General features: G+C 42.8%; 1 protein-coding gene across 1 annotated transcript in view; it reads left to right on the forward strand.

Annotated features, from left to right (window-relative positions):
* The window catches only part of PLPPR1 (phospholipid phosphatase related 1), a 69,824-nt gene that overhangs the window by 33,511 nt on the left and 11,360 nt on the right, over window positions 1-24,953 (forward strand). The window contains exons 2-3 of the mRNA XM_035564526.1: window positions 1,350-1,538; window positions 16,507-16,639. Of these exons, the coding sequence (XP_035420419.1) occupies window positions 1,350-1,538; window positions 16,507-16,639 (322 nt within the window). The remainder of the gene's footprint in view (window positions 1-1,349; window positions 1,539-16,506; window positions 16,640-24,953) is intronic.

The raw sequence follows: 24,953 nt of genomic DNA on the forward strand, positions 1-24,953 counted from the left end.
TAAGTCTATCTTTGAGAACAAGTTGACAAAATTATTTGTTAAAGGTCTGTTCTTATAATAATCTCAGAGCAACACAGTTTTGATGCAGGTATCTTGGAGACAAAATGGTACAAACAAGCCACTTTGGTGTTTGTTCCTTCACTTTTGTTTTTATTGCTTGCTTTTTTTTTTCTTTTTTTTTTCCCCCTAAGGCATGTTAAAATAACCTTCATATGTGTCAACTCTGGTACTAGTGGTAAGTGGCGCTCCTCTCTATAAAGACCACCCTGTATCCAACCCTGGAATTGTCATAATATCCAGAACAATATCGCTGTTTTTGTAAGCGTTGAGGATTTTGACGTGAGATTTCTTTTGCAATCTGGCAGAGAGGGAACAAGAACAATGAACTATCATATCCACTTAATTTTCAGAGGTTAGGTTTAGTGACAGCCCTGGTGAGGTTGTTTTGAGATGTGTTGGGAAGCTGACACAGACACTGACACAGCTTATACAGAATAACTCTGAATATGCACAGAAATATTGATAGCTGAGATTTTCCAAGCAGCCCTGTTAGTCAGCAGTAAATTACCAAAAAGAGAAAAAGAAAGGCTCCTTGTGGTATATATGTGTAAAGATGATGATCCAGACTCGAGCCAGAGCCTTTTCCAAAAGTGGTTGTGATGGAGTGGGGTAGCCAGACAACACAAAGTAGCCCAAACCAGTTGTCTGGGGGGACAGGATTTCTGAGTAGACTTCTAAAGCTTTCCTGGTAAGCTGCAGTTGAAAGGAAAGGTGAGCGGCAGGAGTCAGATTTCCCTCTGGATCTGTCAGATCTGGTGACTGCTTCACCTGACCCACCGAGGGCTCTTCTGGATGAGCAGAGCATGCATGTTCCCCGTTGCGGGCTTGCAGCTGCAGCGAGGAAGCATTTTGGCTTTAGCTTCATTTATCCCATGCAACAATCCTTTCCAGCTGCCTACCGCTGTGCACAGGTTTTAGCTTGTCACTGTCAGCTCTCACAGTGCTGCCCCTCGTCCTGCTAGTTTCCATTGATCGTTGCTGCCGTTGACACTCACATGCCCTTTGACAAAGTAGCTGTCAAAGCTCCCGTCCCTCTACAAGCTGTGTTAAGGACCCGCTCCTATCTGAAACATTCATTAGTGTCGTTTGCCAAAAGGTTTATGTAACAGATGTTGCAAAGCGGGCACGCAGAGACGCACATGCACACACACACACACCCCAGCGTTGCGAGGACTGTCGGGGTGATGATGAAGGGAGGATGGTCTGCAGGACTAGAGTAGCTTGAAGGCATAGCTGCATCTGTTAAAAAAAGCATCTAATGCCTCTGTGTCACCATGCTGTATTTTCAGCTTGTCATCATGGCTGGGACTGTTCTGCTTGCCTACTACTTCGAGTGCACCGATACTTTTCAAGTGCATATCCAAGGTTTCTTCTGTCAGGATGGCAATTTGATGAAACCGTACCCTGGAACGGAGGATGAGAGCTTCATTTCACCCCTTGTGCTCTACTGTGTGCTGGCTTCAACTCCAACAGCTATTGTAAGTATAAGAAATTGTTTGAATTCTCTACTACCGCTCCATAAATAACAGCAACGGTCTTGTAATAGATTTGATTTACAAATTGATTTACACTGTAATTGATTGTAATCAATTACACTGTAATTGATTGTAATTGATTACCTGTAATTGATTTACACTTAGCTGGATCTCTGCTTTGCCTTAGCCTAATATGATCTTCATTGCTTATCTTCAGGTGTAATTATTCTGAGGTAATCTTAATGCAGGATTGAGAGGTAGAGCTTGTTAAGCCTGTTACAATAGCTTGCCCAGTTCAGTGATTAGCTGTGAATTGTCTGGGCTCCAGAGGGTCATGAATGCAAAGGTGATGTATTACTGAAAATAGAAAAATAATAATAAAAAAAAATGGATAAGGTGTGAATAAAACCTGGGTTGGACATGCAGCATATTTGGGTCTATTTGCTACTATATTAAGAGGACTATTAAAGGGTTTTAAAAGGCTTAGATGAGCAGAAAGATGTTCAATATGAAGAAAAGCATGAGTGCTATTTCCTTGGTATTTAGAATCTGTTCATCTTTTGGCAGCCACGTCCCCTTACCTTTTTTTTTAACTCGACCCAACCAGTCAGCTACAATGTAGCTGTTCCAAGCAGGTGAAAATATACAATTAGCTGAGTACATGCACTTCCAAAATGGTTATTGTAGTCACTGATTAGCGAAACATTGGCCCTTTTCCATTTTCTGTGTAGAAAGTTACAAATTTCACCAATAGCTAATTTTCCTACCTATGTAATTACATTAATAAATTCCTACCAGCCTCTGTCTTTACATGCTTTGTTTTCTTATACTTCTTTCTTTATCTTTAGTATTTCTTTCTTAACTTTGCTTCGCAACCTTTTCAAAAATTGATGAAAACTGTGCATGAGAGATAAATGCTGGACTGTAGTCAGTTTCAATTTTTGGTCTGTATGAGTATTAATGCATGAAATAGTTTAACAGAACGTGATAAGAAATGTGACAGAGATCTGTGTAAGAGTCTACAGTTTTTGTACAGGACACTTCATGAAAACGAGTAATTTTTTTTAAATGAATTATGTCATGAGCTTATGAAAATCCTCTGTTGTAACACTATTATTTTCTGTATTGAAACTCAGTTTAATGCTAAATCTTGTTTGCTTTGCTTTGTTCTGCAATGATAGACAAAAATAATTACTACATTTCTCCATAGTGATATTTACAGTAACTTTCACAGGCTGTGCTTTTAAAGCAAAATCGAGTGATGTATCCATGCCTGGATGCAGTAACACTGGAGTTAGTGGGAGGCTTGTCCCTTGTTTCAGTGATACGGCATTAGGTGGGCAAGCAGTATTGAGAATGTTGCTCTTTAGTTGGATCTTCTATTTAAAGCCTTCCTCTGGCAAAGTGGGTCGCAAACTTTTCAGGTTTTTCTCTACTGGATCGACATTTCCTTTCACTTCAGAAGCCCAAGAAGTTTTCTCTAGTTATTTATGAAAAGCTGGATTGGAATCTTCTTTAGGAGATGAACGACACTGGTTCTGTAAATCCCTAGGCCATGTTAAACATAGGAACTGAAAGGCTGGAGTGAACATCAAAGTTTTTGGGTGTAGAGACCTTCAGCTAAGTGCTGTGTGGAGCTGGTAGGTCTATCTTGTACAATACAAGCTGTGCGGAGATGCCAGCTTGGATCCAGAAGTACAGCAGTCACACTAAATGACCAGATCCAGTACTGGATCAAAGGTAATAAGCAGTGCTGCTTGGGTTACACTCTGCTGTTGAACTGCCCATCTACCGCTTCGTCTAGGGAAAACATTGGTCAGGGACAGTGCAGGGCTCTTTTCAATATGTGTCGTTACGATCTCTTTGTAGAGCCTCAAGGAGACAGTAGGTCAGACTTCTTGGGAAAACTTTTTTCTTTTCATTCTGAATATATTATGCATTAATACATTATTTAATGTGTTGATTGTATTATTTTGTTGTGTTCTTAATACATCATTTAATTATTTCATATGTAATTACTTAGTATTGGGCTAATCTTCAACCAGAGAATGTGTCAAAGGGGTCTTTTTCTGTCTTCCTTACAGATCCTCAGCACAATGTTTTTATAAGAGTAGTTTCACTATATTTCTCATACCCATCATTTTCTCAGAGACTTTCCCCTCCTTGCAGGCTGATTTAAAATTTCTGCTTTAGCTGGCACCTGTTTTCACCCTGTCTTCCCTCTGCAAACTGACTTGTCAATGGTCATTAACAGAAAGCTAGTAAATGAGATAAAAAGTGAGCTCAGAGACTCCATAAGCTCTGTCCCTGCATTGCATTACCGATCTGAGTATGAGTGTGAGTATCTGCACCTTTCATCTGGCACCCAAATGGGTGCCTGTTATTCGGACAGTCAAAAACTAGGCAGAGATTTTTGATACAGTTGAATGTCCCAGAGATTTCAGTGAAAGGAGCAAGTGCAACCATTTCTATTTATACAGTGATGATTGTACTCTCTCCCAGTAAAAATAAAAAATAAAAAGAGCAAAAGAAGAAAACACAGCTGTGCTTTGTGGGAGGGAACTTTGCATGCATTCACTGTGGGCTAAGCAGTAGTTTCGCTCTGTGCACTTTGCTGTCAGGAATAATCACTGACAACCTGCAGCTCCAGTGTGAAGGACTGTCTTAAGTCAAAGGTAATGCCAGTTCCTCTTTACAACTGTGTTTTTCTCCTCTGTAAGATGCTTGCTGCTTCATTTTCTGACAGCAAATTGCTTGGTTTGCCTGAGAGGATTTACGGCAGGGAGTCTGATTTGCCTGTTGCACGCATATTGCCACTGCTCTGACACCTCATGGCAGGAGGGGAGTGATTATTGCTAGGGAGAATGGGAGGATCCCAGCAGTAGCTGGGAAGAGCTTGTGGTTCTAGCTAATAGTTTTTTTCTGGAGCTACGGAAAGTACTCTAGTAGTCTGTACAACCTCTCTCTGATTAGTCAAGAGCAATGTTTAAGTGCAGTCCTGTGTACACAGCTCTGAACAGCTCTCCAAGCCCCGATTTTAGCATAGCTATGAGGTGCTATAATGTTTGAAAGCCAAAAGGGAGCATCTTCATTAATGTATTGCAATATCCCCATGTCTCAGTCATTTGGTTGTGACAGTGGCCATGGGGGAAATGAGTATATGTGTTTTATTTTTTCCCTGAGAACACATTTCAGAAGTGCTGTTGTTGTTTGGTAATATGGTATGTGCATTTCCCTGTACTGTAGCAGCAAAATAAATGAGATCAGCCTGGTTTTTTGCTATGCTGGGTTGGGTAGTTAATCATCATACCTAAGAATTACAAAAGTCTTTTATTGCTCCTGTTGATAACCTTTTAGTCTCTGCTAATGAGAGTTTCTTGCAAGGGGAGATGCCTGAATCTCATGATGATACTGTTAAATAAATTAAAATCATGTACGCCTGACTCCATTCTGTGAAAAGCATTTTTCTCCCAAATGTTCCACTGAGAACAGGTCAAATGTTTTCATCTGCCTTATTCATTTTTGATTCTCTGAGTGTGGCAGTATTAGCGTCTTTGCTGCAAAGCGGTAGGGAAATGATCATTTTAGTGATAAGTAACACATAAAGAAAGGGCAAGCTTTTTTTTATTTGTAAAGAAACAACTGGCCATTTTATTTCATATTTAGTGGTTTATCCTCTGAAACATGCATGTTCACAGAATCACGGAATGGTTGAGGTTGGAAAGGACCTCCAGAGATCGTCTAGTCCAACCCCCCCCAGCTCAGGCAGGGTCACCTAGAGCATGTTACAGAGGATGGCATCCAGGTGGGTTTAGAATATCTCCAAAGAAGGAGACTTCACAACCTCTCTGGGCAGCCTGTTCCAGTGCTCTGTCACCCAAACCATAAAGAAGTTTTTCCTCATATGGGGATGAAACCTCCTGTGGTTTAATTTATACCCATTACCCCTTGTCCTCGCACTGGCCACCACTGAGAAGAGTTTGGCCCCATCCACTTTACATTGTCCCCTCAGGTTTTTTTAGAGGTTGATAAGATCCCCTCTCAATCTCCTCTTCTTTAGGCTAAACAGGCCCAGCTCGCTTAGTCTTTCCTCATAGGACAGATGTTCCAATCCCTTAATCATCACGCTGGGCCTCCTCTAGAAGATCTACGTCCCTCTTGTACTGGGGAGCCCAGAACTGCACACAGTGCTCCAGGTGCGGCCTCACCAGGGCTGAGTAGAGAGGGAGGATCACCTCTCTCGACCTGCTGTCCACACTCCTCCTGATTCAGGCTAGGATCCCATTGGCCTTCTTGACCACAACGGTGCACTGATGGCTCATGGTTAACTTGTTGTCCACAATGACCCCAGGTCACTTTCCGCAGAGCTGCTCTTCAGCAGGTCAGCCCCCAGCGTGTACTGGTGGCCGGGGTTGTTCCTCCCCAAGTGCAGGACCCTGCACTTGCACTTGTTGAACCTCATGAGGTTCCTCTCTGCCCAACTCTCCAGCCTGTCCAGGTCCCTCTGAATGGCCACACAGGCCTCAGGTGTGTCAGCCACTCCACCAAGCTTTGTATCATCCACAAACTTGCTGAGGGTGCAGTCTGTTCCTTCATCCAGGTCATTGATGAATACGTTGAACAGGACTGGACCCAGTACTGACCCCTGTGGGACACCACTAACAACAGGCCTCCAACTAGACTCGGCACTGTTGAGCTCTGAGCTCTGCCACCCAGCCAGTTCTTGATCCATCCCCCTGTCCACACTGGATCCCACACCTCTGGAGCTTGCCCAGGAGGATGTTATGGGAGACAGTGTCAAAAGCCTTGCTTAAGTCAAAGTAGACAACATCTACTGCTCTCCCCTCATCCATCCATCCATCCATCCATCCATCCATCCAGTCAAACTCAAGTAGTAAATTATGCTGTCAGCATTGGTAGAAAAATGGGATTACCACAATCCTGTCTGTTTTAGATTGAACTTGTAGTTATCAGTATATTCTGGTGACACAAAGAGCTTCATGAGACGAAGGTGAAACTGTACAGTTGTTTCTAATACCTATTTTTATCTTCAGAGACTTTGCCCTTCTTGCAGGCAGATTTCAGTTGTGCTGACATTGAAGGTTGGTTATTGGAAAACTGCTGCTTCCAGCTGTCCTGCTTACATGATAAGATGGGTATAGGAATGCCTTCATTTGCGTTCCTACCCTATCTAATGGTAAAGTGGAATGGATTGGAACAGAATAGAACAGAACAGGTCACTTGGAAGGGCCCTGCAGAGACCATTGAGTCCAGCTGCCTCACCACTTCAGGACTACCAAAAGTTAAAGCATGTTACCGAGGGCATTGTCCCAAAGCCTCTTGAACACTGACAGGCTTGGGGCACCAACCACCTTTCCAGTGAGCCTGTTCCAGTGTCTGACCACCCTCATGGTGAAGAAATCTTCCCTGATGCCCAACCTGAGCCTCCCCTGGCCCAGCTCTGTGCCCTCCCTTGGTTCCTACCATGGGTGACCAGGGAGCAGAGGCTGGCACCTCCATCTGCCCTTCCCCTCCTCAGGAGCTTCAGGGAGCAATGAGGCCGCCTCCCAGCCTCCTCTTCTCGAGGCAGGGCAACCCAGGTGTCCCTGGCAGTCCCTTGACTGTCATGTCAAGTACTTGGGTGAGGTAGTGGCCAGCCAGTCTGTGTGGACAAGGGAAAGGGAGTGAGAAGGAGCATGTTCACCTCCGTGGCCTTGTGAGAATAGCACAGAACTTTGGTCTTTGCCTCAGCCAGTTTCAAAGGATCACAAGTTCCTAAATGACAGAAAACTGCTTTTGTCTCGGCATTGGGGTGGCCTACAGCAACACATTCAAACAGCTGACTTCTGCATTACAGATCGTTCAGTGGACAGCCCCTCTTTTGGTGATTGTAAGTACTTCAGGAAGGGTGAAAATAGCAAGAATTATTTTTTTTTTCAGAGTAGGAGGTCTTAGGCTGCAAACCCTTTTCTGGAGATAACCATAGTATAGACACTTCACTCGGCTGGCTTCCTGATGATCGGGAATGTAAATATTAAAAGCAACTTGAAAGGGGACCCTGAGTCCCATGATCACAAGTCTGGTGAATTTAAAAGTTGTCTGTCCAGCAGCAACATGTTTCGCAGAGCCTGAGAAAAAGTGTAATATTCCAGTGCATCATCAGTTCCAAAATAGGGATGTTGGGAGGTACAATAATTCCAATTTGTAGCAGAAATAATAATTCTTTGATTTTTGCCAATATGAGAATTTTATTAAAATAATGTTTCAATTGGAAAAAGTTGTTTTGCACAAACACTACATTTTCAAGCCATTTCCTTAAAAATATTTTGGTACAACTCAACCACATCCATTAGTGTCCCTCAAGGCTAGCTTTACCCTGTTACGTGGTTAGTACAAATCAGGCAGTTCCCCTGCTGGTACTAAACAATCATTCCAGATGCTGCTTCTTGCACTGCTCCATCCAGTGTGATTTGTCTGGCCACTTGAGAGAAGCAGAGAGGCTTAGGAATGAAGGCAGCCCACTGAAATGAATACAGAACAGCAGCAGAAAGCTTCAAGGGCACCATTTTTCGTTTTCTTAAAGTAGAATGGAAAGTGCCTCTGCTGTTTTCATGCAATCTTTAGTTTCTTTCTTTCTTTTTCCAGGAGGGAAGTGGCAGCCTACATGTAGCTTTTAATTGTATGGTGCAATTTAGTTCTGCAAAGGAGTATTTGTTTTAAGATAGTGTTTTCGGAATCAGTCAAGCCAAACAGTGGTCCAGTTATTAATTAGAAGATGAATTAGCGTTGATCAAACTGATCTGAAGCAGGAGGAAACTCTTCCAACTTTTCTCAAGAGTTTATGCTTACCTCCCAAATTTTAAAAACATTATTATTTTAGATGTTTTTCCTGTTCTAACCACCAGTTCCCTTCCTTGTCTTTGGTGCATTATTCCTGTGTTTTATTTCTAGAAAAGAAGCCAGGGAATTTCATGCTGTGTTGGCCGAGTCCCCTGTGGCTGCTCAGCAGCAGATGCTGTGAAAACCAGGAGCAGCCACTGCTGCTCAGAGCCCTCTTGCAGCAGCACTTCCTGGCTTTTTCAGGCAGAAATAACAAGACTCCCCTGTGCTAGGCAGGCAGGCTGGACAGCAGTGGGGAGCAGGGGGCTCTGTTTGTGCCTGGACCATCCCTCACGCCTAAGGACGGCACGTCCCTCTTTTAGGGTGTACAGCACCGTGCTCGCGTGGTCCCATCTTTCAGGGCTGACCTCCCTTTCTGCTTAGCTGCAGGGGGAGGACTCCATTTGAGGGCATTTGCTGCTCCTTCCTCTTGCTGTCGGGTTGCAAAGCTGAGGTTGCTCAGGGCTGGGCTGGAGAAAGAGCCTCACGGCTGGGCAGGTGTCATCCATGAGCCGTGGCTTGTCATTCTCTTTTTCAGTACTGTCATTGGCAAGCTGGGATATGTAGGAGTCAGGCCAGGGTGCCCATTACTCTGGGTGAAAGTTTATATCCTTGCTTTTATACCCCATTCTGGAAAGTAATAATTACACCTTGTTTGTTCTAGCACTTGCAGGCAATTCTGCCGCCAGTGTCTCGCAGGACTCGGTAATGGTCTCACAACGTGTCAGTTTCTGAGGAATACCGCAGAGCTGTGGGAAATTTCTTCTCTTGATTATACTGAAGTTTCAGAATCTATTTGTTTTAGGCAGTTTTCCCACAGCAAATTGCTTTTTTGAACAGTTGTGTTTTGTGGGCAGACCAGGATCCAAATTGTGGCCTTTGGTCCTATCGACTTTGGGGGAATGAAAGGAACAAATTTATTTTTATTGCAAAATAACTTTTTAAAAACTGTTATTTGATGTTGCTTTCACTGAACAAAAAAAAAAAAAAAAAAAAAAAAAGGAGGTAATAATTAACTGAACACAGATTCACAGACTTAAGTTGAGAGAGCATCTGAGAAAACTCTTGACTGATCCCTGGTCCTCATTAGCAGCAACAGTGCTAGTATTATTAGGGAAAAACTCTGCCCTCCTAGGCAGGATTGGGCCAGGGTCCTGCCGCAGACAGTAGAAATGCTGTTTCGGGAGAGGGTGCTAAGGCTGTGACTGCTTCTGTGACTGCTCGCTGCCCTAGGTGTCTTTCTCAGCATGAATGCTGCTTACCATTTACTGCCCAGGCTTGACTATGAAGTATCAGATGTGCCGCATCAATATGTAGCTCTGTAGGCAGCAGGCAGGTTGGCAGATCAATAACCCACAAGTCCTGTGGCTAAATGTGAGGGAGATCAAAGGAATTAAGGAATTAGAAACATGAAGTGAAAGCAGATCTGAGCCATGTTCTTAGTGGGGGCCTACAAAGATGCCACCAGACTGTTTGAAGGACGAGAGGCAGCGCTGCAATGGACTCAAGCTGCAAGAAGAGAAACTGTGATTGTTAGGGAAAAATCTTTCTATGCTGACAGTAGTCAGACACCGAAACAGTGCCCCCCTACAGGCTGTGGGATCTCCATTCTCAAAGACATTAGAAAACTGCTCAAGGCCCTGCTCAGTGCTGGCTCTGCTATGAGTAAGGCTTGGACTGGAGACCTCTGGCACTCCTTCCCAGCTAAATCCCTGTGTGATCCTGAGCCTTTACGGTTTGTGGTGCTTGTGTAAATGTTCTACTGCTTAACTGATGGCAGAGGAGTGGAGGAAGAGCTTCTGTGCAGCACTTGGGGAGTGTCCCTACTGACCAGCAACTGTGCTGATGCAGTCCTGAGATACACCACAGTGCAAAAGGGCAGAATTGCTTTGGGCTCAACCCAGGGCAGTGCTGATGAAATGCCTGCTAGAGCACTTTGCAAAGGTCACCTTTCAGTGGACAGGCATGCATTTCCCAGGGAGAGCTGTGTGGAGTCATTCTAAAAATTGCTGATTGGGGTCCCCATAACCCACAGCTGCTTGTTTTCTCCACTTTTGAGCGCTCTGCACATAGTTTGTCTCCCAGCCAGTGCCTTTCGGATATCTGCTCCTTCCCTCGGCTGCTGTTTGAATGCTGTGGATTTGATTAATTACTTTCTTTCTATTTGTGACATTAAAAATGCAGCCACACGCATTCTTGTAGATGATTCAGGAAATGTCATGCAGCTTGCTGAAGCCAGCTCAGAGATGAGAGTGATGATGTCCTGAGAGCCGAGTACAGATTTGCTTGCTGACAGAGATATTTGTGTGTAATAGCATGTCTCTGGATGTGGTTTTCATGTATTAAATGGCGTTAACAGTGATTGACTCTGCTGTTAATGTTGTTAAAGCAAACAAGCTGTGAGATTTTAAAACTCCTGGAAATCAGAATGATGTAAACTTTGTGCTTAGAAAACACAGGTCCTGTCTGTACTTCAAATAATTCTTCCTAATATGGGACCTGCTTCTGCTTGCTGTGATCAGAATTGCCATTAGCTGTACGATTTTTATGGGAAGCAGCAAAAGGCTGTCGTTTCACAGAGGCAGCCCCAGTCTGCAGGCACAACTCTGCTGACCATGTCTCGTGTGTGTGCCCTGGCTCATGCTCCTCCGCCTGTATCTGTGTGGAACTGCAGCTGAGATGAAAATGCATAGCCCCTGTCACACAACTTCAGGGTAGGGATGGAGCCCTCACCTTTACTAGAAGACTTATTTGAAGTGAGGTACAAGGCTAATGTACTGAATAGGAGAAACAAATTGAAAAGAACATAAGTCTTAAATCTTGATCCCATCCTTGTCTGTCCCAACTGCACCATCAAGTAATTAATTTGCCAAATTAAATACATCTCCTCAAGGCTCCCCACCCTCACCCCACAGCATAGTTTCTGCAGGAGAGTTGCTCTAGGATGCCACTCTTCTGAAACCACCTCATGGTTGTATCCCACATCCATTTACGGACAGTTTATAGAAACAGCTCTTCTTGATGTTCACCCCTAATCTAGTTATAAAGTATATCACAGAAACATAGAATGGCTCAGGTTGGAAGGGACCTCAAAGACCATCTAGTTCCAAGCCCCCTGCCATAGGCAGTGGTGCCACAAACTAGATTAGGTTGCTCAGGGTCTCATCTAACCTGGTCTTGAACACCTGCATGGATAGGGCATCTACAGCCTCTCTGGGCAACCTATTCCAGTGCCTCACCACCCTCTGAGTGAAGAATTTCCTCATCACATCTTATCTAAATCTCCCCTCTTTTAGTTTAAAACCATTCCCCCTTGTCCTGTCATTATCCGATTGAGGAAAAAGTTGTTCTCTGTCTTTTTTATAAGACCCCTTCAAGTATTGAAAGTCTGCAATGACGTCTCCCCAGAGCCTTCTCTTCTCCAGACTGAGAGGTACTCCAGCCCTCTGATCATCTTTGTGCCCTCCTCTGGACCTGCTCTAACAGCCCCACATCCCTCTTGTGCTGGGAGCCCCACACCTGAACGCAGCACTCCAGGTGGGGCCTCACAAGGGCAGAGCAGAGGGGCACAATCACTTCCCTTGCCCTGCTGGCCACCCCTCTGTTGATGCAGCCCAGGACACAGTTGGCCTTCTGGGCTGCAGGCACCCACTGCTGGCTCATGTCGAGCTTTTCGTCCACCAGAACCCCCAAGTCCTTCTCTGCAGGGCTGCTCTCATTAAGGTAAACATCAATCCCCATGCTCATGTCTGAGATTGCCTCAACACAGGTGCAGCAGCTTGCTCTTGGACTTACTGAATCTCACTAGGTTCACTGGCCCACTTTGCCAGCTTGTCTTTGTCCAGGTCCCTCTGGATGGCATCCCTTTCTTCTACTGTATCAACTGCACCACTCAGCTTGGTGTCATCTGCAAACCTGCTGAGGGTGCACCCAATCCCACTGTCTATGTCACTGATAAAGACATTAAATAGTCCCAGTCCCAGGAAAGAACCCTGAGGTACACCACTCATCACCACCCTCCACTTGGACATAGAGCCATTGACCTCCACTCTGGGTGTGATCTTCAAGCCAACTCCTGATCTACAGAATGATCCAGCCATTAAGTCCATATCTCTCCAATTTGGAGATCAGGATGTCATGTGGGACCGTGTCAAAGGCCTTACAGAAGACCAGGTAGATGGCATCTGTTTGTCTTTCCTTGCCAACTGATGCAGTCACGTCATCACAGAAGGCCACCAGACTGCTCAGGCATGATTTCCCCTTGGTGAAGCCATGCTGGATGTCTTGCTTGTCAACTCCTTGTCTTGCATGTGCCTTGACATTGCTTCCAGGAGGATCTGTTTCATGGTCTTGCCAGGCACAGAGGTGAGGCTCACCAGTCTGTAGTTCCCTGAGTCCTCCTTTCTACTCTTTCTGAAAACGGGAGTGATGTTTCCCTTTTTCCAGTCACCAGGGACTTCACCTGACTGCCAGGACTTTTCAAATAGGATGGAGGGAGGCTTGGCAACTAGCTGTAGTTGTGTAGTTGTGCAAAGAATCATTTGGCAAGAGACTGTGAGCACAACAAAGTGTTGTAAGATACAAAGATTAAAAGAAAAGATAAAAATCCCATTTCCCTTTAAAATCAATAGTTACATAGATTAAACTGATAATTAAACTAATTAACAAATGAAAAACTCTTCAGGAGCACAAGGAGGATAGCATGCTCCTATTGTGCTGAGAACTTGAAGGGGGGAGATGTGATATTTCACTGTCTGAAGATGTCAGTTCACAAGCTGGAGGACTATCTTTTCCAGGTTACAGCTAGAAAAAAAGATCAACTCTGTCATGGACAAAAGGCTGTTGGTGAGGAATATGAGATATTATTTTATTCAGCTGTTTGCTAAGTAGGAGCCAGGAAATGAGTAAACACACAGCAGAGGATTTTTTAAAAGCTGAATGCTGAGGATCGGGTACTTGGAGACACTGCCAATAGTAGGAAGGCAGATGAAACTGAAGGAAGTTTTCTCAACGGATGTGTTGAAATAAGCAGAGGAAAAATGACTACTTAGTTTCCCTGTTATATACATCACCTCAGACTGTGGATAAGCTGAGCTTTCAGTACCCAACCTCCAATGCAATTTTCTTGCCATTTCTACTATATAATTAAACCACTATGATACAGTAGTTAATGAACCTTGCATTGTTTTCCCAAATGGACATTAAAGTAGTAGTTTGCTGGGTTTTTTTTGTTTTGTTTTGTTTTGTTTTTTCCACTTGTATATGTGTATCTATATTTAGATTTCAGATTTAGGACTGAATTGTACACGTTCCCGGGTTGCTGATTCTGTTCTGGCAGATGCTAAGGCACTTAACAGTGTCAGTGATTGATTTTGGGAGGCCAGCTGGACAACTTGGCTGCATGTGGACACTGCTCATGCAGAATCATGCATTTTAAATCATGAAAATTAGTGGAGTTATTCAATTTGAGAAATGCCTGGAGGAAAAAATAAATAAATAAATAAATAAACACTTTTTTGAGAGAATATTCAGACCATATTCAGTTTTGCACAGCTAGATCAGAATTAAGTGCCCAGTCTCACCTTGGGCTTTTAGAGCATGCCCTGGCCTTGAACCACTTTCTAGAGCCCAAATAAAGCATACAAGGAAGCAAAACCCTCAAATTCAGGCAACTAAATTCAGTATCAGAGGTAGAACCACAAGAATAGTCCAGTTATATTGAATCATCTTATGTCACCTCACAAATACAGTGTTACTACTATATATCTAAAGTCTATATTGAAGCAAAGGGACTGGTCACTTTAAAAGTCACATTTTGCTATGTCAGAGGAAATCTGGGATAGTGCTGCTTAAATCACAGATTGAACAGATTTATTCCATGGCAAAACTTACTCCTGAATCTAAGTGGAACTAATCTGTCCACATGAGGGTCTCTAGGAGTGTGCCAGATAGCTAAGTTCATGGAAACAAAGGTGGGAATTGAAGCTGGAAAATGCTCAGTCAACTTCTGGTGCAAAGGAAATTAAAAATGATGTATTCTTAAAGAAGGATTATTACTATGTTTTATACCTAACTCTTATTTGAAAAGTTTGTGTTGTATTTTTTTTCAAGTCCACTAACTCATCTTCTTCACAAACTAGAATTTCCTCGGGGCATGAATTGTCTCTCAATGTGTATGTACAGCCCCAGGCAGACAAAGAGTCAAAGCATTAACTCGAACTTCTGAGCATTATCATAATTCAAATAATAAATGGTTTGAAACAGAGTGTCACTTTTAAACTGCTTTACTGCAGATGGTCTGTTTCTTAATTCCCAGCCCCATAGTTAGTGAGCTGAGCTTATTGAACTGCTTGCCAATTCTGTTAAGAGCAGATGGAGTGAAACAGGATAAAGGCAATATTTCAGTGTGGCTCCCATGCATCGGCTCCTACCCACAGATGCCATTATCGACATACATTTTAGAACTCTACATCTCTCACCATCAGCGGTTAGAATTATAAAAAGGTTGAGCATACTTGGCTTGAATGTCAATAATCAATAAGGATGCTCATCTGGCTTAATAAGGATAAATTGTTGCCCTTGAAACAGCATACATACCATTACAGCAAAGCAAACTAGGGCTCGCTCCTTGAGGTTTATTCTCTGTATCTGCCCGCATGCATGCGCACACTTTTGTAATGCATTTCTTTGGCCGTTCCTTAACATCATGGATTCCTTTTGTGTTATCATAAATGTAGTTCAATTAATTCCTTTGGGTGCTCCTTCTTAAAAGCTCATTTCTTCCACTTTGGGCTGGCTTTTTTATTTTATTTTTTTTCCTAAAGACTTTCATTACAAATGCTGTCTTTCAAAATTTCAGTTTCACTTTCTGAAGCCTGCTGACAGAACATGATAGGTGAGATTTGCAGAAGTGCCTGCTGTGAGTGGACCATTACTGCTGCTAAAGCCGATGATCAGATTCTGTCCAGCTTTAGTTAGGGCAGATAGACTTCTGTGCAACAGAGTTAAATTAATTCTGAGTACTTAGGAAATAGTGATCCTACCCCTGTGGGAAACATCTATCATATTTCATGGAAAGAATAAATGTTCTGATGGCAAACTATATACTTACTACATAAACACATTTAACATGAAGATTGGTAAATCCCTGGAGACTTACATTTTGATGTTTTAATAAATAAAACCATACATTTAGCAAACAAAACAGTTCAGAAATCATCCTCTGGTCTTCAGACTGGCCAGCATGTGAAATCAGTGGCCAAACTGTCATAAAGAGCAGTGGCTGTATCCAGCTTTCCTCGTGGGAATTGGCCCAGGCATGTTCAGAGAAACTGTGAGACTGGGACAGGCTATGGCAGGGACCATACTAACAACCTAACAGCATGGGTGATTGCCAGTCCTGCCTCCATGTCCTGGCGCTTTTTACTTCATTAGTACAAATAACAGCGTATGACCTCCAAAATTTTCAACGACCTCCTCAAAAGTTTTGTGACTTCTGATAAGTTTCCACTTCAGGGACGTCCTTCATCTAAATTTCTTTTGAAAGTTGGCAGGAGCTCTGTTGCCTTTGTGGCAGATTCAGACAAGTGTATTTTTGAGAAGCTGTGAAGGCTGTAAAAAGCATCCAGTGTTGCCGACGCTTGCTGCTAAAATGGTGGGGTAGAAGTCTGTAACATTAGCTTCCACTTCCCTCCATGGGCAGAAGCCTTCCATCCATGAAAACAATCCTGCCGGTAAATTTTAAATGCTAATCCCAGGACATGGCAAATTCTGTGTTAATGGCAGTAAAAATAGGAGGTTTTGTGATGCACGGTAATGATAAAGCTCTGTTTGTTCCCTGTATCCCAGAAGTTAGTATAAGGAGGCCTCGTACTTGATGTGTCATTCCACTGAGTGTAAGAACAGCAGATCCTTTTCTTGGCTGGGAGCTGGGTCTATCTCAGTTCATCCCAACTGAATGGTGTACCCTCACCGTGGAAGTGCAGCGTCCCAAAGACGCTATGGTGTGTAGTAGATTCTGTGGGCTGGAACCTGACTCATATGTTTTAAAGTCTGCTTATTTAACCTTCTGTTTCTTTCTCTTTCCTGACAGATTTTTATTGGTGAGATATCCATGTATTTCATAAAGTCAACCAGAGAAACCCTAATTATTCAAGAGAAAACTATTTTGACTGGAGAGTGCTGTTACCTGAACCCACTGCTTCGAAGAATAATACGTTTTATAGGTAAGCATCTTTAGCACTGCAAGTTTAGTCCCTGTTCGCACCAAAACAGAACAAAAGATCCTAATCATCTACAGCACAAAATTAATTGAGCTGTGAAATCTTTGCAGGCATCTTCCACCTTGCAGGGATAGTCCCCCTCCGGATTTGCAAGGTAATGTTTGAAATGTGCCATGTCATGCTATCTGGACCTGGTTTATATACTGTTCTGCTGAGCTTAATGCTTCTTCTGCACCCTTGAAGAAAGGTTATGCCAATCAAATTCTTATATGAATAATTCCATCATTGCTATTCTGTATAAGCTACCCATTTTACTCACAAATCGGTTCTCAGCAGCCCATCTCTTTTGCATTTTTTTATTCAGGTCTAATTTTAACATCTATAGCTCTAGCACATAATGTTCAGCTGAGCACAGCATAAAAAAGCCCAGAGTCCACTAAAATAACATTCTTATTTTTATTGTATTTGTGTTGTGTTTTTTTTGTTTGAGATTTTTTTTGAGTTAATTGCTGAGAAACTAGGGAAAAAATTCTGTCACAAAACCATTTGGAGTTTGTTTTCTACTGTACTTAAAGACCTCTAGACCCTTTTCACAAAGCTTAATCAGTGGAAAAATGCCCAGGAGACCTCACCAAGGGGACCGTCTCGTGGTTCTGCAGGAGCAGGAGCAGCAGCGCAAACTGAATATCTGCTGTGGCACTGACAAGGGATCTTACTGTTCTCTGAAGGCTTCCCAGTTCACAGCTATTTAAGGCTGCCCAAGCTGCACCCCTGAGTGTTTAGAAACAGGGAGAGCTGTCTCACTGCCTGCACAGAACAGTGGTGAATATGACTCTCCGCTGACCAGGAGTTTTTATTCACAGGCTATCTGTGCACCTCCCTTCCCATGTATTCACAGAGGTAAATCATCCTTATGTATACCCCTTTTAAGAGAGTTGGGTCTGAATTCACAGTCTGAGTTAAAAGAAACAGCTGAATAAAACACTGAAAATACCTGAATGACATCTTCCTTGTCATTAATGAATTTTTGAGTTTTATATGTGAAAAAACAAAAGGGCTGGTGTGACTATGGCTTCCACGGAGCATAGCCATGGCTGCAGGCAGGGATTCTTGCAAAGAGCATGGAGTTGAAAAACTCCGTGCATTCAGATTTTCATCAGTGAAAAATACATGCTGCAAAGGATGAAGAACTGTGATTTTCTTTCTCCCTGTCCTCTTTCTGTGCCTCCTGCTTTTTGCATGGAGGTTAGGAAGTGAAATAGGTTTTTTACCCTCTCCCACACTGAGGATGGAGACACAAACCACCTGTGGTTCATTATCCAGGCCTGTCCTGTGTGCTGCTCATTAAAATGAAAGACATGGGAATGTAATTAAAGTAAAATACCCTTGAACTTCAGATAACCTCTAGGATATATTGATGGATAGTAAACTGCCATTAAGAGAAAAGCAGAGTACTGAGGTCCACTGGGCCACTCAGGGCTGTTTGGCTGTTGCAGCACATTCAGCATGTTTTGCAAAGTCCTAATCAAATACTCTCGCCTGCGGGGTCAGCACTAAAAGAGCTTAAACCATGGTGGCTAAGCACTTGCTCTATATGTTTTCTTATAATTATATTTTTCTGCCCTGCTTTCATTTTAATCATCTTTATTCTTAGGCATTCATGCTATAGTTTTTCTTCTGGTGGAGGAGGCAAGATGATGCTGTGGACTGTTGGAGAGTAGCAGGATATGAACCTGCTAGAGAAATCAGTCTTAGCTTTGCAGCTTCATTTATCTTGCAGAGAAAAAGAAAGTTAACCTTATTAGAAATGGCTTAAAGTGTTGGTCTCATTTTAAACTCCACTGATTGCAAGTTTTTGTCAGAAACCTCCCTGTCTCTGTAGTGAAATGAGAGAAGCAGAGCTTGTTGAAAAGTGTCTGAAACCATTTATAAAAGGAACTAAAAATAACCACACTAATTTCATTGAAATTCCAAATGCATCTGAAAACATGAAATGGACTGACCAGCTGTAGCCCATGCCGGGTGATCAGGGAAGTTATCTTCACACAGCTGCTCACTCCAGAAGGAGGATACCTGGATATGGAGGTTGCTTGCACATGGATTTTCTTGCATGCGTCTTCTCTTGCTAAACACGAAGACCATAAGTTACAGAAATATAAAATAGTTTTTCTACTAGGATATCCTAGCAAGTGGACTGGCTTGTTGCAAGGAAACCAGTTTAGTCTTGGTACAAATTCATTTGAATATCCACACCTGATAACCCTTTCTGGGCCAGATTAGTGAGCCTTCAATGAGTACATCCAAAAAGTAGCAACCGAGCTCTGTGGAATAATGCTTTATCTCTTATGTCATCACAGTTAATATTACTCAAAAGGGTGAGAAATACCATTCAGTGTGTCTGGATGTTTATGCCTCAGGAAAAATTAACACAAATTTTTGACCCTGAAAGGCACATCACGGAGAGCTTCTGTGAATTGTTATTTCCAAATTTTAGAAAGGCAAAGAGACTTTTTGTCCCTCCCTGACTCCATAACTAGAGATGCTGTGAAAAAAAATAAAAATAAAAAAAATCTTGAAGAACAGTGGACTATTGCTTTCCACAGAACAAGCAGAGAGTTTCAGACTACCTTTGGTGGTGTAAAAGGTAATCAAGCTTGTCGCATTATCACCATGGGATATGTTGGATTTGGTTGCTGGACTTGAGCTTTTTCTCCTCATGCTTTTTCTTCATATGCCTCACAATAAGGCACTTTTTTTTTACTCTAGTGCTGGTGCAAAGAATTAATCAGAATCAAAATCCCACAGCTTTTCTGGGATATTGACAATGCCCCATGTTTCTTTTCATTCATTTTTGTACCTTGCCTGCTGTGCTTCCTACTTACTTGCCCTTTGTTTCCTCAAGTCCTCAGCAGCTGTCTGTCTCTAGAGTTCTCCCCTCGCGAGTTTAGTGGGGGCCTTGAATGTTGAGCTTTGTCATAAATTCCTCCCTGCTTCTTTGTCCTTAGAAAGCTGGACCAAAATTTCTTCTTTCTTCCTGGCCCAAACATAAATTCTGTGCATTTTGCCATCAGTGGCAAAAAACTGTCTCTCAACTAGCTTCAGTGTATATCAAGTTCTTTACTGCATCCCAGACAGGTGAAATCTGCTGTGTTCCCTGTATTTAGAAAATCAATTCGTTTATCAGTGAAATAAAGCTGGCTTAGCTTGGAAACATCAGACTTTGATATATGTTGCAATTTGTTCCATCTTCCTCTTTATCTTTTACATTCCTTCCACAGACATTTATTTTAAAGATTTTCAGTTCAAACAAGAGGTGTGCGATTGCTTTGGAGTAATTTTTTCTGTCTAAAATATTGGTGCTGCACTGCTATTCTTTAGTGCCATCATCATTCTTCCCTCCCCTCCCCATCCCTCAAAGGAGTTTTATTAAGAACTTAAGCTACCAAAATTCACAGGTTTTGTATTGGACCTTTGAAAAACCAGTGAGGAAGAGAAGCTTGTTTCTTGGGCCTCTGCCTCTTCTCCCTGCCACCCAGCTTGAATACACACAGCTTTTTGTATTTTTATTCACCTTTTCTTGTGGCAATTTCCCAATCAGTACCCCTGCTAACACCTTGCCATCTTGCATTTGCTTGCATGTTTCACTTCCTCATTTGTATTGAAAACAGAGCTTATACGTTATTTTAGTGTTATTTTGAGAATGGTCTTAGTCAAGGATTTAGTGTGTTTATATACAGCAGTTGTACCACCCCCAGGATCATGGATTCAGACCTCACTGACTCAGTCTGGCAGTGTGACCAGAGTGTGTATTTTGTTGCATTTCAATATATTAGGTTTCTAATCCCTGTGATTAAGTTGTATACCTGCAAAGCCCTGATAACATGCAAGTAGCCTCTCTCCAGATAGTCAGAAATGCAACGTGCTTTGTGAATTTGTTACCAGTGGCTTTTACTTTGGAGCTGCATAATTTGCAGTTAATGAATGGCACAGATCAGCTGCTGCTGACAGCTTAATTTAAACCATGGGGGCACCTCACAGTGGGCATCTAAATAATGAAATTAAGGCTTTATTTCGGCAAATTAAGGCTTTAGTTCAGCAAATAAAGGTTTACACGATTTACACACACATTGAGTTTATTGTAATAGGATAGATAAACCCCAGAGCTCTGATGTCAATTCCCTGTGCAGCTGCAGGACATAGTTTGCCTGACCTTATCCTTCCGTCTGCCTTCAAAATGAAACAATGCACGTTCTGTAATTAACTGGCTGCCTTTCGGAGGGCTCAAGCTGTGTTTGGGTGAGGCTTAAACTACCATAGGTCTCACTTCTTATCACTGAAGAACCTCCACAATGAGAGGTCTCTGTGCTGCAGACAAATCAAACGTTACTGCTCCCTTTTACACCGGGCTCTGAGATGACTCTTGTCTAGATGAAAATTGATAGTTATGAAGCAGCAAGGCAGGAAGAAGTCATGGGTATCCGTGGGGAGGAGGCTTAAGGCTCTGGAGTGGTTTTGCACTGGCTACTGAATTTCTTCTTGTGTTTTCAGACCATATGTCTTCCTTCTTATGTCTTGAATAAACAGTACCCAGGTAGGACGCTCACAGGTGAAGCAGGTAGACGTAAGAGGTGGTAAATGGCTGGAGCAGTGGGCTTTGTGGGGAGATTAAAACCAATCCCATGATCAGATTATAAGTGCTCAGAAGCAGCTTGCTCTTGAGCCTGTTTCTGATGCCACAGCAACAGGCAGTACATTTTTCTGCAATGCCCATCTCTCCAGCTGCAAAATGGCAAATGATACAGATCTCCTTTAACAACACCCTTTAAGATATAATGACGAAGGGTGGTTTAGCAGAGTCTGGGTCACAGGACTAACAATGGATGGCTTAATTGGCTGCACAGGTCAATTAGACGAATACCCACAGAAATGGACTGAAGATCAGAGGGGAAAGAGGTTGTGGGAATGTGAGTGTGCATGTGTAATATGAAAGTTTTCCCAGCAAATTAGGTTGAGTGTGACAAACTCAGACAATTGTCTGGGCACTGGGAGAGGGAGGCGTGCCTAAATAAATGCACTTTGTGGAAGACATGACGATATGTTACCCAAGAGCATAGCTTCTGATGTCCCACGAGCACTTCAATGCATTGTTTCTTTTGTCACTTTACTTAACGGTTTCATGGTTTTTCTCTAATAAAGGCTTCTGCCTCCTCATTCTCATTTCCACCCACTGGCTTCTCACTTCTCTCTTCCCAAGGTCTTTTCAGCAGCTTGTCTACAACTCCCATGGTTTTTTTGTGTGTGTTTATTTATTTGTTTTGTTTCAAATCAGTGACATTTTAAATGTCTGTAATAGTGAGAGTTTCCATGGAGTCAGCGGGCAGCTGCAGTCACTGATGTCAGAGAGATTCAGGCTGGAAGAAGAAAGAGCTTGAGCAAGAGTTGCCGGGAGAAAACAAGTTAGTGCTAAGGTTAACGGTGAGGGAGGAGAGCTAGACCCTTCTGTAAGGCATGCATTTCTGTTAGCAGAAGCAGTAGACTTAGCTGGAGATGGTAACACTGACGAACAGCCACGCGGGGAGTTTAGTACCAGAAAGACCATTGGAGCTGTATGTCAGTGAGAGCCCAACAATTATGGATTCGTGCTTGGAGGATAATTTGGCAGCAGTTTATGGGGGGTGTAAATGGAGAAATTAAAACTGAAGCATTCAAAATTGAAGCTGATGAAGATTTAGATGCTTCCTCCAAGTCAAGTTTTAGGTCAGGTGAGATGGAGGTAGAAAGACTTAGGGTTCATTTTGTCTGTCCTCAGCTTTTTTTGAAAAAGTCATTCCTTTTTTTTGTTGTTGTTTGTTTTGTTTGGTCTTTCTCACAGGAGGTGAAGAGAGGTTCAAATCTGAGCCTCAGTTCCTTCCTCCTGGGATCTAGGGTAGCTAAAGGGAGTAGCCGGGTGTAAAGTATACCCTGGATCCATGGTCTAAATTAGTCTCTCCAAATTACACTCTGCTTACTGGTTTGCTTTTCAATCTCTTCTTTCTGGCAGCTCCTTACACACACAAGCACAGCAGAGAGCCAGGACAGTGAAGAAAAGTCAGGCTACTTTATCAGAAATAGTACACCTTCTGCTCCTCGCTTAAGATCTCCTACAGCCAGACTATGTGATACATGTGGATGAGGGGAAGGAGTGGTTTTGTGTAACTTAAATTAGCCTGTATCCATCCTTTGTGCTAGCAACCATCTGTACAGGCTGTGTTTTTACAGGTCTCCTTTGAATGTGGCTAGTGCTGGGTACATCCTTATTCAGCATATGTCAAGTTCTGGCCTAAAGTTCGCTCTCAGGTTTTCTAGGCCAGAGTGAGCACAGTGCAATAAAGTGCCATTGTTTAGCAGGATGGTATCACCTCCCATTAAATCTAGCATCAAAGTATGCAAGAGGTACAAATTCTCATGTTCTCTCTGTGGCATGATATCACAAACTTCAGCTGTATAACCGTAAAGAGTTAGGACTAGCTACCCTTCCCATGAAGCCTGTCAGCAGTTGCCTGTCTGCCTCTAAAAACCTTTCAGTCACCTCACTGCATTCCCATCCTCTGGTTAGTTAACTTAGCTGCTGTAGGTCATTGACCAAATCAGCTGAACAGATGGATTCCTGAGGTACAAAACCCATCAGGGGACTCCACCGCTACCAAGGCTCACTGGTGTTATAGCCTTTAAATCAGTTACAACCAACCCTGTTTCAAAGTCTCCAGAGAGTAGGTGATGTGTAATCAGTCTGCAAGGCTAAATTCCTGCTAGCTGAATTTGTTGCTGCACATCGCTGTAATTTTCATAAGGTGCATTTTGGCAGAGCTGCAAGAGGGGAATTACAGTGATCTATATACATCATAATGGAGAACATGATAAAGGTTTCAACCATGGCTTGTTCTGCAGACAATGGCAGCCCTCAGCACTGACTCTGGGCCAGCACTTTCAGTGCCTCCAAATATTGAGAAAATAGAGGTGTTGAAATTTCTTTCTTTCAGAGCAAAACACCAGACTGCCTTTGTACCTGTGCACTGCATAGAGATTGAAATAACTTTATGAAACCTGGGAGCTTTTTCTGAAATACTTCAGTTTTTGACTTGTACTGACTTTGCAATAAAGACCATGGGCCAGACAACAGTCTGGCTCTTGGATTTCCTCTAAGCATTGAAAAGGGCTGGGAAATAATCCTCACTGCATTCCCCGTGATTTGCACAGCACATCAAAACAATACTGTTTAAAGCAAGTCATGATAAAAGGGAGGAAGCTACTGTCTTCCTTGACCACCACTGTCTCCTTAAACCCATGAGCACACACCAGTTCATTGAGGCAGCACCATGGATTTGGTGTGCCTTTTCTTGAGTGCTCAGTTCTAACCCATGTCCCAGAGATTTGGTAATAAACTCAGTCCTCAAAATCCCCTTCACTGTGGTAACACTCATTCCTGACCTTATGGATGCATTCTGAGTGCAAACCACCACACTCCTGCAGCATCTCCAGGCTGATACCCAAGTAGAAGGCACTTTCCATTAATATCCCAGCGATGGTTTTGTGCTGCAGCATAGCTGTATCAGTCACACCATCTTTGTGAGTGAGCAGCGCTAGGAAGTACCACTGCACATGTGTACAATTAATCCATTTGTAGTTAAGGGTTTTATTTCATGTCACCGTCCTTTGTAAAGACAGGCCCTACATGTTTGAAAGGACCAAACTCTGTCAGTTATGGCCCTGCTGCTTTTGTTTTCTACATGGAGGGTTACAGTATCTGCAGGACTATCTTTGATTCTTCTTAATTTGATGTAAGGCATTTTCAGTTGCATTGTATTCCTGACTCCCTGATATTTTTGTTTCTCAGAATACATCAATCTTTCTTTCCTTTTATAACTCAGTACAGATAAGCAGTACAGATACTGCAACCCTTACAGCTCTCCTAAGATAAGTTGATATCCGAATTTTGGTTGTACTTAAATACGTGGGAATCTCAGTTCAGTTAGAGTTTAAATGACTTTTGCCTACAAAGCTATAGGAGAGAGGAGGCAAAAATATATGACCCCCAACATTTCGAGACCAGTTTAGTGATGGGTAGGAGGAAAACTGAGGTGATTTAGTCTTTTGAAACATTTGGGTTTGGCATTACTGCAAACCTGCGCTTCTGTTCCTTTGGTGTGTAGGGAACACTTGCAAGCAAAGATCCACATATATGTTCATAGCAGCCATAGCAGATACTGATAACGCTCATGGGGAGTCAATGGAGGATGTGACAACTGCAGTTTCAAGCAAGGGATGCTCCACAACCTTG

The sequence above is a fragment of the Cygnus atratus genome, chromosome Z (assembly GCF_013377495.2).
Source record: "Cygnus atratus isolate AKBS03 ecotype Queensland, Australia chromosome Z, CAtr_DNAZoo_HiC_assembly, whole genome shotgun sequence".
Taxonomy (NCBI): domain Eukaryota; kingdom Metazoa; phylum Chordata; class Aves; order Anseriformes; family Anatidae; genus Cygnus; species Cygnus atratus.